We start from the raw sequence: 17,527 nt of genomic DNA, 5'->3' as shown, positions 1-17,527 counted from the left end.
GTCTAAATTCTAGATTATACAGTGTAGAGAGCCCCTGGCCTGAAGTCAGGAAGACTCATCTTCCTGAGTTCAAATCTAGCCTTAGACATTTACTAGTTGTGTGACATTCCTCAACTGTAGGTAAAATGAGCTGCAAAAGGAAAGTATCTCTGCCAAGAAAACCCCAAATGATGGTCACAAAGAGTCAGACAAAAAATGACTGAACAGTTAAACTAAATTCAGCACATTTTTTCCTTAGTGCCTACTAAAGGAAATAATGCTAGGCCTTAGCATCAAAGGAAATAATGAAACAGTTCCTGTAGTCAAGAAATTCTATCCTAACTCACAGAATATAACAAAAAATCACAGCTATTAATTAGTTACTGTGATCTTTGATAGATTGACTGGACTAGTGGATCAGATGAATGATAGAGTTAAAGTATTTGACTATATAAGCTATGTGAAGTAATCATCACATCATTTGAATTAAAGCCAGGCATTAATTTAGGATAATCAGTAGATTTACAGTTGGCTAAATGACTGTAAATGATTGTGTCATGATATGTCTTCAGTGGTAGTCCACCAAGACTCTTATTTATATTAAAAATTTTTACTGACATGCTTATCAAATCTATGAATTACAAGAAGTTGGGAATAATAGCAAATATGGGGGATGCCAGGATCCAGACTTTAAAAGATCCTAATACTCAGAAACAATGGGATAAATGTCATATGGTTTAGTGAGGATATGCCAAAAATCCTTCAGTTAGGTTCAAAAAAAATCAACTGTACAAACAGAATATGAAGATGACAAGGATAGTTGTTGGGGGGGAGGATACAGAACAAAAGAGGGTTGGGATGTGTCCAGTGACTCTCCAAAAAGCAATGTGAAAAGATACTGGCACAACTTACTTTGCAGTTTCTATTATGCGTATGGCCTTCTCCGTGTCTCCTTGCTGTTGGTATAAAAGTCCCAGTTCATATAAAGTGAATGGCACAAGATAGTGGTCAAATTTTAGTTGCTTCTCACTAGAAATAAAAATAAACCAGTTATTTTTGATATATATATACATTTTTCACTAAAACTGACATTAAAATATGCCCATTTTTGAGCAAGTATAATTATTTTTAAGTTGACATATCATCATGCTACACAAAAAAGGAAACAAAGATCTTCACATAAAAAAATTTATTGTGTTTTTATTTTAGGCAGGTGCTGAAACATCAGGCATGTACATGCATATGTAGCCTCAATAATTACTCCAGAAAAAAAGAAGTTCTCTTGAACAAAAGTATAACTGATATTCAGGAAAAGGCTCCCTTTTAAATCCACAAAGATAATTTTAGTGGTTAAAACTATTTTATTTTCTTTTTAACAGGGAAAAAAGTGAGGCAACTGAGAAAAGTGGTTATTTGTTCCCAAGTCAATCTAGATAGGAATCTACCATTCCCTGAGTACAGGGAAGAGCTCATTTTTTTCAGGTATTAGACTATGCATTGGAAAATGGGGTATACATTTAAAGCTATTTCTCAAAAATATTTTGGTCCTAAAATCTCAATTCTAACACTAGATTGTCATAGCATACCCTGATGTAAGTTCAAAATTCTTATGTATTTTGTCTTTATAAAGATACCATATCTCATTTTCAGTACCTCTATAGAGGTTTATAGTTTTATTTTTTAATCTTTTTGTACAATCCAAATATAAATTATTAGAGTAAAAAGATACAGCTTCCTGCCTCTTCAGAAACAATTTTAACCAGTGTCTGTCTTTAATAGACAGAAAAAGCACTACTGCCACCCAAAGAAGACATCTAAAATCACATCTTGTATTTTAATATTGAAGCTTTTTTCCAAAAAGTAGTTCACTATCAGTGCCTGTCCATAACAAATAATGATCTATTATGCCAGTAATAAAAATCCTCCTTTACATTTTTCTAGAGCTACTTTAGAATTTTTTCCATTTCCTATAAAAAGCTCATTTTAAAAATGTCTTAAATTCTGAGGTACTTATGAGAAAGAATGCTATCCACATCCAGGGTAGAATTGTAGGAGTAGAAACACAGAAGAAAAACAACTGCTTGACCACATGGTTCAGTGGGGATATGACTGGGGATGTAGACTCTAAACAATCATCCTAGTGCAAATATTAATAATATGAAAATATGTCTGGTCCAATGACACATATAAAACCCAGTGGAATTAAGTGTTGGCTATAGGAGGGGGGAGGGAGGAGGGAAGGGAAAGAACATGAATCATGTAACCATGGAAAAAATATTCTAAATTAATAAATAAACTTAATTTAAAAAAAATAAAAATGTCTTTTTAAGAGGGAGGGAGAAAAAGAGTCAATATTGATTCTAGGATAGTGCTAGGATTGGGGTTTGTTTTAAACTATATATTATTTCTTAAAATTAGATCCTATTTCTAAACTTTTGAGGGGTTATAAAGCACTTTCTTCACAACCTGCAGACTGATTCAAGGTCACATGAACCTTATTTTTCATGGGAAGGAACTGAGCTCACATGGCCTCCCAGCACCCACTAGACAAGTTTCATGTTTCTTGGCATCAACATATATGGGGGCCTCAAAAGCCTTAGTGCAGTTTTAAGAATTAATAGCTTGTGGTCACACTAAGACTTTTACGACATCTCAGAGAGTTCTAGATTGTGGTCTTTGGTCCATGCAGCTGCTTTGTTCATATTTATACTGATAGGGACAAAAGTGAGACAATATAGTGGAGTGGATAGTTGACTCTGGAGTCATACAGACCTGACTATGTGTTCCTGGTATGAACACAGTAACTTCTCAGTGTTCCAAGCATCTGATTAAGGTTTTAAGTTGCAGTCAGAATTCCTAAGTCTTTCTATTGTTCTCATTGTATGAATTTTCTCCTGGTTCTACTCACTTCCTTCTGCATCAGTTCACACAAGTCTTCCCAGATTTTTCTGAGATTATGTCTTTCATCCTTCTTATAGTTCAATAGTATTCTATCACATCTGTATACCATAGCTTGTCCAGCCACTCCCTAATTGAATTGATGGCCAGGAAATTAATGTTCAAATGGAAAGCACAGCATATTATCCACATTATGATAAATGGCAGCAAAACATAAGATAGTGGCAAAAAAATGACTAGGATTACCATCAAGTACCAAATAAGAGCCATCACTGGTACTCAGATTCCTGCCCCAGGACCTCCTTCTACCTGGACCCTCATCAACAGATCCTGATTCTGGGTGGTCTAGTCCAGAGTCCCCTAAGGAGTAAATTTGGTCTCCCTACCTTGGAATCTACTGACACAATGGAGGGCACATTTAATCCATCAAGTCTCAACAAAATGTGTGAGAAAAACATTACTTTAGGCCTCTTGAATCATGAAGTGCCCAGACATCAGAGTCTCTTGCCAGCCAGATTCCAAGACCAGAACATGCCCTACCACCAGGCTCGACCAGGAGCCAATTACAAATTGTACATGCAGGTATCTTCTGGGTATGCTTCATCCCCCAATATCACAGCATGAAGCAAAGAAACCAAGTGGCTATTGTTCTTACTGGTTCAACACTATCTACTCTAGTTTGGGAAAGAACAGATTTGAAAGACACTTTTGGCCATTACAGGACCCTCCTGAGTGTGCAAATACCATGAAAAAAGTATCTTGGCCAATGGTTAGCAAACTTCTATGCCTTATTTCCTTCTAATCCCTCTTTTACTCAAGTGTCTACTAAGGTTAAAATCTCCTTCTATAATCCTCCCTGCTGCCTTATTCTCATATGTGTCAGCTCTATCCTGCCCCAACTCTGCTTTTTCCTCTCCCATTGTGTGCTCTCAAACCTGAACGGCACCTTGTCTAGCTCTGGATCTAGCTTCTCTAAGGCACTCAGACAGTGGGTAAGGAAGAGAACAGTTCATGCTTCAGTTATCAGCTACCAAGACCTACATTAGACACTGTAAAATTTAAAATTAAATCTTAATAGTAAAAATATATTTTAGGAGGTTTATTAAATGATCATTATAAATCAAGGAATAAAGAGGATACAAAATAAAGACCATGTGCCCATGGCTGATTAGCCATTTCAAAATCCCCATGCTTAGTTTACCATAGTCACAGTGTTTGCTGCATTGTGCCAAAAAAGGCTAAGCAGGACTGCCCACTGAATATTTATTCCCTATCTACAGGAAGTATGTAATGACAGGAAGTCAGCGGGCTCCTGGGAAATGTAGTTCTTTTTTTAGGGTAACAGATTTTCAACTATACATTCCTCTCTGATGATTAATTTGGAGGGGCTCCAAGGAAAGCAGTCTGAGTTCTCATGCCCGAAGTTCTCCACAGTCAAGTTCCATGGTCAAAGTTCCCTCACAGGAAATGGCCATGAAATATAAAAGTAGTTCCTTTCGTCACTTCCTGTGTCTTACATATACCAATGGTGGCTTAAACTTGGCTTTGGACTGACTTCCCAGGTGGTCAATCAGTTATTTTTGATTTGTCACTTGCTCGCACGTGTGGGCCATAGACCTTCCTCCCCCACAATTAGTCCTTAAGTGGGGTGTATGCATTTCTGGCTAAAATTCTAAAGAATAAGTAGGGTGGAGTAAATCTCAATTTCACAACATACAGAATAATGTTCAACCTCAGATCCGATCCTTGTGGTCAATAACTGTTGCCTCCATGATCCTTGAATTCTTTAGTTCCTTTCTCTGATCACAACTTCCTAAGCCCCCATTTCCCTGCCCTAATCTTTCACCTTCTTCATCACAACCTCTCTGTTTTCTCTAATAAATCATTTCTCTTCTGGACTCACTTATGCTTTATCCTCATAGTTAACCAGTTTAGCCTTACCCTTCCTTCCCTGACCTATTACAACCCATGTTTTTTTGTCAAATAAGTTAGACAATTGGGCCAACTGCATCCACTACAGATCTATGTCATCTAGTCTCAACTAGACCCTCACTGTTGCCTAGCAATATTTTTATATACCCATCTCTAATTATCATGTGACTCACACCAACGATTCTAACCCTTCTCTTCATCCAATACAAGATAACTCTGCTTCTTCCTTCTTAGCAAGCAGCTTCTCCATTAGCTCTCTCTTCTTCCCTATTCTGTATGTATCTCAAAACTTCTCCAAACCATTTCTCATTCTCTCTTTCTTTGCTTCAGTCTTTGAGAAATATGGAGCTTTTTTCCTTGCCAAGGCCAATCTCTCCTATTTGAATCTATTTCCTCCCACCCCCATCCCCCATTATCTCTTGCATTTGACCCATTCAATCATTCCCTCTCACATACACATTGTCAAATACTTCTTGCCCAAATCTCTCTCCAATATAACACTCTATTAAATAACCCTCCACACCACCAACTGTTTAATACACATCTCTAACTGGATGGATGTTCCATCAGTATCTCAAAATTAACAAGCTCAAAATGGAATTCCTTAGTTATAATATATGTAATATCATATTATATGTAATTTAATATTATATATGTATATATACACACACACACATATATAGAATAGCCAATGAGTTTTTCTACCACTTGCTACAACAGTTCTTAAATCCATCCTTTTCTTTCCACTCACACTGTTCCTACCTTAGTTCAGATTCTCCCCATTTCTCACTAACTTGGACTATTGCAAAATTCACTACCTCATTTAGACAAAAGCAAAATCTCTCTAAATTAGCTCCCTGCTTCCAGGCTTTCCCTCTCTAAACTATTCTTCACACAAACACCAAAATAATAAATGTAAGGAACTGCTCTATGATACTTCCCTATTCAAAAATCTTCAGAAGTTTCCTGATGGCTCTGGAAAAAAATGTAAAGTCCTCAGCTTAGCATGTAAAGCTATCAGCAATTTGATCCCAACCTAAATTTCCAGACACCTTCACATTATCACCATTATATATTCCATGTTCCTGCCAAACAAGCTCAAAAGCTGTCCTCTCATCTTGGAATTCCAGCTTCTTTTTAAGTGCTATTGTAAAAGCCATCCTCCTTTATGAATACATGATTCTCATCCTCTCACCTAGTTAGAAGTGGTCTCTCCCATTTCACAGTATCTTGTTTTTTTTACTAATCAGTGTAAATGTTATATTTCACCATATAAAATGAGCTAATAGAGATTGGAAATTGCTTCCATCCTTATCTTGGTATCCCCAGCACAGGAGTACAGTGCCACTCATCTAATACTGTTATTCAGTAATTTCAGCCATCTTCGTTATCCCATTTGGGGTTTTCTTGGCAAAGATACTGGAGTGGTTTGCCATTTCCTACTCCAGTTATTTCTACAGATGAGGAAACTGAGGCAAATGGGCTTAAGTGACTTGCCCAGGGTCATACAGCTAGGAAGTGTCTGAGGCCATATTTGAACTCAGGAAGATGAGTTTTCCTGATTCCAGGTTCCATGCTCTACCCACTGTACTACCTACCATCCTATTTTTCTAGTAGATACAAACTAGTAAATGTTGGTTAAATTGAAGGCAAAGAAAGCTACACTTGCTTATTATTCTTCACAATGCACTTTTCCCTTATGAGTCCCCATCCCCACCAAAAATGAATATAACAGGTACATTCATTCTTAAATGTCGGAAATTCTCTAACCTTAGGAAACAGATCACATCCAAACAAATTTAAGTCACTTCTCAAAGTAATTCTCAGTTCAATTAAACAAATATCAGTTTCTAGGTGTCTAGTTTATCCCTGGTCCAGGATTAAAATACCTAAATGGACAGGAATGAATACAGAATCATGTTCCTTTCAGCCAAGTTCCTTAATCACAGAAAACATACTCCCATTTCTCCATTAACTCTTTCTTCCTCTCACTGTGGGGAAACAATAAACTATAGTCAGCATAATTGCCATGAAAAAGGAATATTCCCTTTTGACTCTTTATTTTTTAGTAAAAATGGCAATGGCAATAAAATGGACTTTGGTGAGGAGACCCAAACACAGAGAAAGGTTAAGTTCAGGAACAAAATCACCAATATGTTGCTTAGTCATACTAATAGAAAGAAAATTTCCATTTCAGAGAAAATGATGGAAATGTTCTACAGAAAAATAAGCAGACACTACTGAAATTTGTCACGTGATTTCTTACCTATACTGGAAATATACTAGTTAAGTAAGTCAGAAATCAAATATTAAATATAAACCTTAGGAATCAAGGGCAAGGAATCTTCAATTAAGTCCAAGGACCAAACAGCTACATTTGGAAACATGCATCCCCTGACTCATGAACAGTTCTCATGAAACTTTTTTCTTTTTTTTTTCTTTTGGGGAGAAAAGGCACAACAACTTGTGAAACCACCTATTAATGCATGTAAGGGTTGGATTGTACTTAGCATCAGCAGAAGAACATATACTGAAGAATTCATGGATCTTTTCAAGTAAATTCAAGGCATTAAAGAAAATTCAAACAGCATCCAACCAACATAAAAGATTTCAGGAAGATTAAACAAACACAATGGGCCACCACTTTGTATTATCAAAAAGGGGAAGAAAAAGGAGTAACAGTAGGAGGTCAGAGTACTCTGCATCCCTCTCTCAGAGTAGCACTCAAATTTAAAAAACAACAAGATATATTTGTATGGCTTTTTATTTTTACCTTTGAATAACCTGATTGAAACACAGTTCAGCTTGTAAGAGGCGTCCTAAGTGCTTCAGACAGAGACCTTTCAGTAACTGCACCAAACACTGGTCATCCGTGAAGTAATCATTGCACTCTTAAAACAAAAAGTGGAAAGAAAATTATTTTAAGACTAAATTTAAAATCAAAAGCTAAAGCTGTCATTTGTGAAATTCCTAATAAAGGGACTACTTAAAACTATGGGAAATGTTTGTCATTGCAAATCATGAAAAGTTACAATATTTTTCTCAAGATAATGCTCATAAATATTCTTGAAGAATATAAATCATATTTTAAAAACAAATGTTCATTCTTAAAAGATGTTAAACCTTATGCATTAGCACTTCTGAGTTTTATTTATCTAGAATGTAAACTCTACCTGCTTCAAAAAGAATTTGAGACAGATGCATCCCAAATTTCAAGGGCCCAAATTTGCTGTGTTGGGGAATCTGAAGGCTAAAAAAGCCTAGAGACCTGAGAGAAGGCTCCAGAAAGTCTAGCAGCAACAAAGCAATAATAAGGGGGCTGTCTTTGCTTGTTGTTGTGCCTCATAACAGTGTTGGCTGCAACGGGAGGAGAGGGTAACACACACATATGGAGAGACAGATGGCTTCATACCCATTAAAAATTCAGGAAGTAAAATACCCTCTTCAGATCATCATGTTTACAACTCATTATCAATTCTCCTAGGTTCCATTCTTTTTGAAAAAGAACTACCAAATAAAATTAGATGCAACAGCGCTAAGGCAAATGAAAGGCATTTTAGGATTTGATCAAAGTCCTGACTATTTTGACTAAAAATATTAAGGACTTTTCTTTCCATTTTTAAATAAGATTTATCTTTACTTTGGCTTATACCATACAGAGCAAAAACTGATTTTACTATTTAAGTCAATGAACCATGTGTGATGTCCATCCAATCTTTAGATATGATCTCTTTGTTGTGTTTAGTTTTGTGAACCATCCCAAAATATTTTTGGAAGTGAGGTGGGGAGGGAGAGATTAGGGGGTGCAGGTGTGTACAATTTCTTTTTTAGTAAGTAAAAATTCAGATTAAATGAGACTACAGAATATGAGAGAGAAAATGAGAGGGGGGGTGGAGTTATTCTAATCCCAGAACAAGGATAAAGTGTAAATTCAAAGACAAGGTAAGAATGAGTAATCACACCTAAAACAAGAAAGAATGGAAGGAAAGTGAGGAAAGAAGGAAGGAAGAAAAGAAAGAAGGAAGGAAAGGGAGGAAATGGGAGGGAAGTTAATGGACCAGAGAGCCCCTAGTCTTTTTCTTTTTTTCATCCTGGATTCTCTTCTCTACAAACCTGAGAAATATTTCTTAATATCTGCTGAAAAGCATATTTTTTGCTACCCTGAAGGGAAGTTAATGATTCTACTTAGTGCCCAAGAAGGGAGTTCTTTCACTTTGAAACTAGGTTCATTTTGGTGTTTTGACAGTTTATTTAACTAGAGGCTTGGAAATGATACTATATTTTCAAAGGTGGCACTAAGAATTTCAACAATGTTCTAAGTCAACTATCCTAAGAGGGGGAAAAAAACTCGGGGGACCTAAACATTCTCAACAAGTACCATGGAGTCATTTGCAATGGTATTCCCAGTCACTTGGGTAGACTCTCAGGCCCATAATGGCAAAACTCCAAAAAAGTTATTAAAAGTAATATAAAAAGTATCATATAAATACATATATATATATATATTATTGGTATAGTTATGATTAAGGAACCTTCATTCTGAGGAAGTTTTAGTATCCTAAGATTAACAGCTGGAAAAAATCTTAAAAATCATCTACTTAAACTCATTTTACAGATAAGAAAACCTAGGCTCTAGTGATCATGGCTAATCACACAAAATAATCAGCAGTCAGGATTGTTCTTGAAGTCCTCCAACTTCAAATCCAATGTTCTCTCCTCTCAGCTACACTACCTTGAATCATTTCATGATGTCAAGAGTTGAGGTAACAACTTGTCAGTGATGCTATTAAAGATAATTTGGACACTAGAAGATGGATTTCAATGAGTAGCGAGACAATATTTCTATGCATGTTGTCAGGAAACAAGAATCTTCCTTTCATTTGTAATTAAGAGTAGAGATAAAACAAATGGCTCAAAGTTACCATATTTCTTCAAAATCTTCATCAAAATAATTTTCTTTTTTTCAGGTTACACAGCTTTGTGAAAAATATGATAGTGATTTCATTCAAAATACAAATCATGTGATCATGGGGCTTAGAACTAGAAAGATCCTGAGAGATTTTATAGATGAGAAAGATGAGTCCAGGACAAGGGAAATTATTTTTTCAGTCATATTAGGAGAGTCAGGTTTTAATCACAGATTTATCTGATGCCAAATCCATTTTTTCCCTACTATACAAAATCATCTCAGAGATTAGAAAACATTTACTTGTGAGCCTGAGGAACAAACTGCTAACATACCAGATTTTCATTATACTTTTGGAGTCAGTTAAAGAATAATGCCAAGTCATGCATTATCATTCTATGAGACCTGCTAACATTTGTATTATAATAAAAAACTAATCAGTAATGTCTGACTCTCTGTAATACCCTTTGGAATTTTCTTGGCAAAGATACTGGAGAAGTATGCCATTTCCTTCTCCAGCTCATTTTACAAGTGAGGAAACAGAGGCAAACAATATTCAGTGACTTGCCCTGGGTCATTCAACTGATGTGTGAGACTGCATTTGAACTCAGGACCTCTGGACTTCCAGTCCATTGCAACACCTTACTGACCCTCAAGGACACTTAATAAGAAGTTATTATCAATCAGTGAACCTGTTGGTCACAATATGGGATTTGAATTTGTATGTAAAATTCACTTTTTAAAAACATAAGACAGGTTTAGCAAGTGAAAAATGTGAGAAGCAACAAAGGAAAAGAGCAGACTGGCTATTCTGTAACTAGAGTAACCTTTTGACCTGTAGCAATGTATCACAGCAGAGAAAGTCAGCCTTAGTGTCAGGAAGACTGTTAGGTTCCAGGACTACCTGTGTAAAATGAGCAAATTGCTTAACCTTTCAATGAACCAAACAACTGGAAAAGACTAGAAGTTAAATAGCATTTCCATAAATAAATAATTATTTGCATTTCTCTAGGATTGTTTTCAGGACAGCATTTTGTAAATCTTAAAGTCCTACCATAAATATCTGGAATAATAATGTCACTTACACATCTGTAAAGTGACCTTTAGCAAAAGGCAAATGCTTTCACACAATGCTTTGACTCTCTGCTACAATAGCTTCTTCCTATTTCTAACCACATGTGTACTCTTGATATGCAACTCTGCCTGATACATCTTTCATCCCATCATGTCAATACATGAGAACAGAGGAAACAGAGAAAGACATTCTGAATTATTTATGTAATTTTTCCTACTCTAAGAAATTATTTATATTTTATAAATTGCTCATATTTTAATACTAAGTACTCTTGCTTGTAGTTTATCACTTTTAACATCAATAAAAGAGCACACTAGAATGAATAGAGAAAATCTGTTGGGGCAGGGGGTGTAAGGGTCATGGTTCTCTCTGGCAGGAGTCTTTCCTGCCTAAAGTTCCCACTGCTATCAATTAGCTCAGTAGGTCTACTGAAAGAAAGGAATGTTCCCAGTTCCTGTATAGACAATTCACAATGTAGAAAATTCATGATTAGAAATTTATTCCACTGAACTTATAAAAAGAAAAAATATATTAGTTGTTGCTTGATTTCCAGAAAAATTAAATGACACGTGGAGGGTTATAATAAAAGTTGTGTCTGAATATTTTAAGTAGTTTATAATGCCAAAGGACAATTAATGTAACCAAGATGAAGAAATATGTCATTTTATAGAGACTAATCTGAATTAATACGTACTTCTATTTGACTCTTTTTGAAATAGTGAAAAGGTTTCCCTCCTCTTTGTGTGTTCCCATACTGTTGCATTCTCTTCTTCATCCTTCCCTGTAGCCCAGAATTCAAAAGGATTGTTTTTATGTCCATTGCTCAATCCCTGCAGATAAACAATTTCATTTTTTGGCTATTCTACCTAAGCTCCAGCCCAGCTATGGTACTGAAGTTTCATTACTTTTTTGTGAAAAGGAGATGGGGGAGGGGGAAAGAACTTCTTTTAGTTACATATTTTTAAAAATTCATTGTCTTTCATACACAAAAATGATATTAATGACAAGATAGTTATTTTGAATTTTATCAGTAAAAGAATAGTCATCTTTCTCTTACCTGGTTCTCCCTGTGACCAATAATCCTAGCTGTGGGATGATGACTGGATGGAGATAAAGGCTTAGTGGTGGCCATTTTTCCACTGTGATTCCAAAGTTCAGTGACTCATTAGCAGTCTATAGAATCATATAATCTTAGAGGAGATGAGAACTTTAGATTATGTTTAGCCCAGGGGTTCTTAATCTGGGACACACAGACCCATAAAGGGTCTATGGCTAGATTTAACAAGGTCCATGAACTTAGATGGAAAAAATAAATCTTTATTTTAACATAATTGTTTTCCATTGTAAGAGTATGTATTTTATATTATATATTTAAAGGCATTATGTTCATAAACTTCATGTCTTAATACTATATATTCTTGCTCATAGTTTACCAGAGGTCCATGATGCAAAAAAGGTAAGAACCCCTGATCCAGTACCCTACCCAGTGAAGGAATTCCTTCTATAACTTCCCTAACAAATAGTTTGAACACTACTTGAATAATTCCAATCATAATGAGTTCACTAATTTGTAAGACAGTCTAATCTGTTATTGAATAGTTCTAAATATTAGAAAAATATTTACAATGAGCCACTATTTATCTTCCTCCTCAATTTTACCTCTGCCTTCTGGGGACATTTCTGAACTGAATTATAGCATTCCTGCTTTTCAATTACAAATTTTTGAGTATTTAAAATAGTGTTATCATGTTAACCCTCTGTCTTTTCTTTTTCAGGTTAGAAATTCTCCAATCCATCAAACATTTTTCATACACAATGATTTCCAGAAAATTCAACCTCTTGATTACCTTTAACTTTGATACTTTCTAGTTTAACAAGACCTCTAAAAATGTGGTTCCCAGAACTAACCATACATGGTACTCCATATTGGTTTTAACTACATATAGGTCATAATTAGTGTGAATAATAAATCCTAAAAATAGTACCATGTATTCAAATTTACAATGGTGGAAGTTATAATTTTGTAACTATATGTTCCAGTGCAATGGGAATATGAAATGCATAACTGAATAAATCATAACATTCATTGTAGCTCTCACTAATTGGTACTAAGATATAGTGCAGAATTTGATGGGACTAGGGCTTCCTCTCTTTTAATATCTTTCAATAAAACCTTGTTTGTACTAGCTTTAGCTGTTGGATCCCATTGAAAGCTCATTTTGCAATCAACTAAAACCCGCACATCTTTTTTTTAATCATTAACTTCTGTTCAAGCCTCTCCTTCATTCTATAGCTGTACAATTCACTTTTTAAAAAATCCTTACCTTTGTCTTAGAATGAATATGTGTATTGGTTCCAAGGCAGAAGAGTGGTAAGGGCTAGGCAATGGAGGTTAAGTGACTTGCCCACGGTCATTCAGCTAGGAAGTATCTGAGCCTTGATTTGAATCCAAGACCTCCTATCTCTGGGCTTGGCTCTCAATCCACTACCCCTAGTAACTACCCCCAGTACAACTCATTTTTAAAAAATTAAATGCAGGTCTTTATATTTATCCCTGTTAAATTTCATTTTGGTTCAGCCCAGCATTCTAGCCAATTATTATCTTTCTGAATTTTGATTCTGTCATCCAATGCATTAGCTATCTTTTGTAACTCTACATCTATAAATTTCATGGCCATGCCATCTTTGTCTTTATCCAAGTTGCTAATTTTTTTTAATGTTGACTAGTAGAGGGCCGAGTATAGAACATTAGAGCTATATAACAAGATAATTTAAAATAACTAGAAATTTCACTCCAGATTGACATCAATAAATAAATAAATTAGCATTTTTCCAGGATTGTCATTCAACAAGCTTCAAGTCCACCAGAGTGAATATAGTCCTCATTTATCCATCTTGTTTACAAGGATACCATGAGCCTACCAAATGTCTTGCTGAAATTAAATAACATAATTTTTCTATAAAATTCCTCTGATATATCAATCATATGATGCTATTAAAAAAGGAAATTACATTTTGGTTTAAGGTTCTTAGTGTACCTATATTGATTCCAAGTCATCACTAGGTTTTTTTTCCTTTTCTAAGTGTTAAAATTTAATGATCCATTTTGAAATTTTGTTAAAGATCAAGGGGGTCTCATAGTGTCTATTCTTACCCAAAAGAAGGCTGACTAATTTATAGTCTTACAATTGTGTTAAGATGAAAAAAAATTTCAAAATGGACTTTAAGATTTTAACACTTAGAAAAGAAAAAAAAACACAATGCTAGGACTTGTAAGTACAATGTTAGGTGATCCATGAAGTATAGTTAGTGGAAAAGTTTGTGGCTATCCATTGTCTTGCCTAGAAGCAGCACTGTCTCCCATGATAACATATTTGCCCATTGTTTTTTCATGTTAGCAATGCCTTGTCTACCCATGGGCTTTGGCAATGATGTCAGCCTTTCCCCTTTGCATTGATTCTCTAATGGCCCAACAAGATTTCATGAAAATCAAAATCAGAATCCAGGTAAAAGCAAATTTGCCTGGGGGAGCTATAACACACTAACTCTAGCAACTGCTCCATTCAATTAATATGAATCAGAATCTTGTGGGCATTTTCTTCTCTTCTCACCCAGTGTTTATGAAGTTAAATGATTGGGAAATGAGGTAGAAGCACAAATGGGAAAGGTAGAAAGAAAAAGATAAGACTTTCATGTTCTTACCTTTCATACTTACTTATTTCATTTCGTAAAGTTGTTTCTGCTTTTTCAATGGTGATCAAGAGATTTTCCGTGAGATCAGGTCTTTTGCCCACTACCATAAAACCATTCCAAATATACATCATTTCCTAGTGAAAGGGAGGAAGGAAAGAGGAAAAAATCTTATCTAACTGATCTTACATGATAAATGATTCTGTATGATCTGGATTTCTGTTGATGATTTTTAACACATTTTTTAAATGTATGCCTGTTGTTTACATAAAATGTTTCCAAGAAATTCACTGAAATGAACATTAGGGATATTTTATTGGGCTCATGTTCTTTTATATCATTAAAATATGTCGCAGCCCAGTAATGTAATTCAATATGGGAAAAACTAGTTTATTTAAAGACCATATGGCTAAATGACAGCTCCTGAAAATGTAAACTAATGCTCTCTCACTGCAGGTTAAATTTAATAGGATGAGAAATAAGAATTTTTTCTGACAAAGAACAAATGAGCTTTTTTCTAGAAATAGTTCCCTCTCCTATCTAAGACTGTTTGAAAGACATAACTTTTAGGCAGGAAAAAAATTAAAGAAAAAAATGTAACATTCTCTGAAAAGTTTTAAAACTGAGAAGCAATAAATTGAAAGAGGCTTTTGAGGAAATAGAGGGAAAAAATCATCGTCACTTGAATCACTGAAAATTCAACTGAATCCAACTATGAAAATTATTTTAGAGACAATAATCATGCATATCTAACATAGCAAGTAGTACCTCTTAGGTTGTGAATGTTGCACTATAATTTTATAAAATGGGGAAAATTACAAATAAACAGTTTCTATCAGAGACTGAATAAAAACCACAACTTCCCAGGAATGCCCTAGAGTCAGGATGCATTCATCCTAGCCTCCTATAGTACTTCCTCTCTAGACCTGGGCTAGGATGTTTAGGCTGTTTTATCTAAGCAGATTCAGTGATATCAGCAAGCATTCACTAGACCTTTATTGCAATAAGGACACATCTTTGAAAGACTACACACACACACACACACACACAAAATTACTGAAACCAATATACAAATTGGCAATTAACATACAGGTAACAGCATTTTCTATACAAATCAATTAACCTCTCAGTGACCCTAAGCAACCTAAGACAAAAAAAAAAACAGCAAAAGGGTCCTACACCCCAGGACTAAATCTGAATTTTAAATTAACCAAAATGCCCAGAATTTTGTACATGGGGTCATAAGATCTATGGGATCCCATGACTTGGGAAACCACATTGCACTCAGGTCTCAAGTTTTCACTGTTACATGGAGGGGGGGTGGGGGGAATGTTAATCTAGATGAGTTCATCAGCCCCTCTAAGTCTGATTTCTATGATTTTCCCAAGTTCTCAAGCACTGTAAGTAAACTGAGGTTTGAGTAAGTAACTATTAAGTTACTATTTATTTTCTACTCATAATTAGTGATCCAGTTACATATACATAAAAGATTGTGAAAGCAAAAATAAAGTGATTTCTAAATGTCAAAAATCAAACTTTTTGGATGAACTCATACTTTTAATTTAGTTATACAAGGTCCTGTTTGGCAACAGTGAACAGCCACTGTGATTACAAAAGCTAAAGAAAAAAGCAGATGAGAACTATTCCCCATTCCTGCCCCTAGGTTTGGCAAGGGGAATGGTCACTGAGACAAACTTAAAAAGAAAGGAAACCATAAATAGAGCAAAGTTAACATAATTGGAGTCCTGGGTGAGAAGGTGACAAAATTCAAACTTGAAGGGACAAATGAGGTCATCTAGTTCAACCTCCTTCATTCTACAATGAAAACCTGAGACCTAGGGGTCATGTGACTTTCCCAAGTCACAGAGGCCATGGCAGGATTTGAACACATCTTAGAACTACAAAAACTCTGAGTACATTTAAAATTCAGAATTAGCCCACGGAGTAGCATCCCTCAGTATTTTGTCTAAGAATTGCCTGGGGACACTGAAGTAAGATTCTGGTTTCAAATCCAGAGCTGTCTCCATCATATCACATGACTTCTTACACTGGCAGGAAGGTACTGTATTAACAATGAAAACAGCATGAGATTTAGAACCAGAGGTCCTGGGTTTGAATTCTGGCCTTGCCATTTATCTGCCTATGTGACCTGAACAAGTTCATTAGCCTTTCTTGGCCCTATGGGGGTGAAAATAAGGTGAAAAGAAAATTATTTGAACAATGATATTATTTTATATTCAAATTCCTAACAGAAATGGAAATAACCAAGAACCAACACCAATCTTATCATAGCACTGTCTATTTTAATAGTACTATCTTTAAAAGATCAGCTAATCTTTATAACATCCTTTCAAAGTACAATGGGAACAAGTATTTCTCATCTTGTGTGAATGTATCACACACACACACACACACACACACACACACACACACACACACACACACAAATGATCATCAAAAAATTCCATCTACTGGAACAGGAGAGCATCATCAGAAATCCATGTGCTGTGCAATTGAACTTTGCACAATTAAAAAAACTTATTATTTCAGAAATATTAAATACTAACATGATACTAAAACAATACAGAGGTGGGTAGACTCTAAGGGCTCCCAAAATTATCATTTCTATGTGATTTGAAGGATTATGAAGCACTTCTCTTTCAATAATCCTGTGAACTGGGTAATGCAAATATCACCTTTCTTCTTTTTCACTTTTATTTTTTTTAAACCCTTACATTCTGTTTTAGTATCAATTCTAAGACAGAAGAGTGGCAAGGGCTAGGCAGTCAGGGTTAAGTGACTTGCCCAGAGTCACTTAGCTGGTAGTATCCAAGGCCTAATTCAAACTCAGGTCCTCCTGATGGCAGGTCTGATCCTCTATCCTCTATCCTGGCTGCCCAAACCTTTCTTCTACATTGGTCAATGAAGTCAGTAAAACTGAGTAACCTGTGGTTCTCAAATGTTATGCTAGTAGAGTACAGGTTTTCACAGATTCAGCCAAGCTAGAAAAGGTTCATGTTGAAACCCAACAATGAACAATGTGTCTA

At 35.4% G+C, this 17,527-nt stretch overlaps 1 protein-coding gene across 3 annotated transcripts in view; it reads right to left on the bottom strand.

The window, feature by feature from the left end:
• The window catches only part of TTC39B (tetratricopeptide repeat domain 39B), a 154,036-nt gene that overhangs the window by 9,474 nt on the left and 127,035 nt on the right, over positions 1–17,527 (bottom strand). For 2 of the 3 annotated variants that reach the window (XM_007499585.3, XM_007499586.3), the window contains exons 16-19: positions 14,506–14,617; positions 11,485–11,571; positions 7,583–7,700; positions 892–1,008 (exon numbers count right to left, since the gene is read on the bottom strand). In XM_007499585.3, the coding sequence (XP_007499647.1) occupies positions 892–1,008; positions 7,583–7,700; positions 11,485–11,571; positions 14,506–14,617 (434 nt within the window). The remainder of the gene's footprint in view (positions 1–891; positions 1,009–7,582; positions 7,701–11,484; positions 11,572–14,505; positions 14,618–17,527) is intronic. The other variant, XM_007499587.3, reaches the window with a different exon arrangement.

Source organism: Monodelphis domestica, chromosome 7 (genome assembly GCF_027887165.1).
Source record: "Monodelphis domestica isolate mMonDom1 chromosome 7, mMonDom1.pri, whole genome shotgun sequence".
NCBI classification, from domain to species: domain Eukaryota; kingdom Metazoa; phylum Chordata; class Mammalia; order Didelphimorphia; family Didelphidae; genus Monodelphis; species Monodelphis domestica.
The sequence above is the reverse complement of the archived record's forward strand: the minus strand, read 5'-3'. Positions and strand labels throughout refer to the sequence as shown.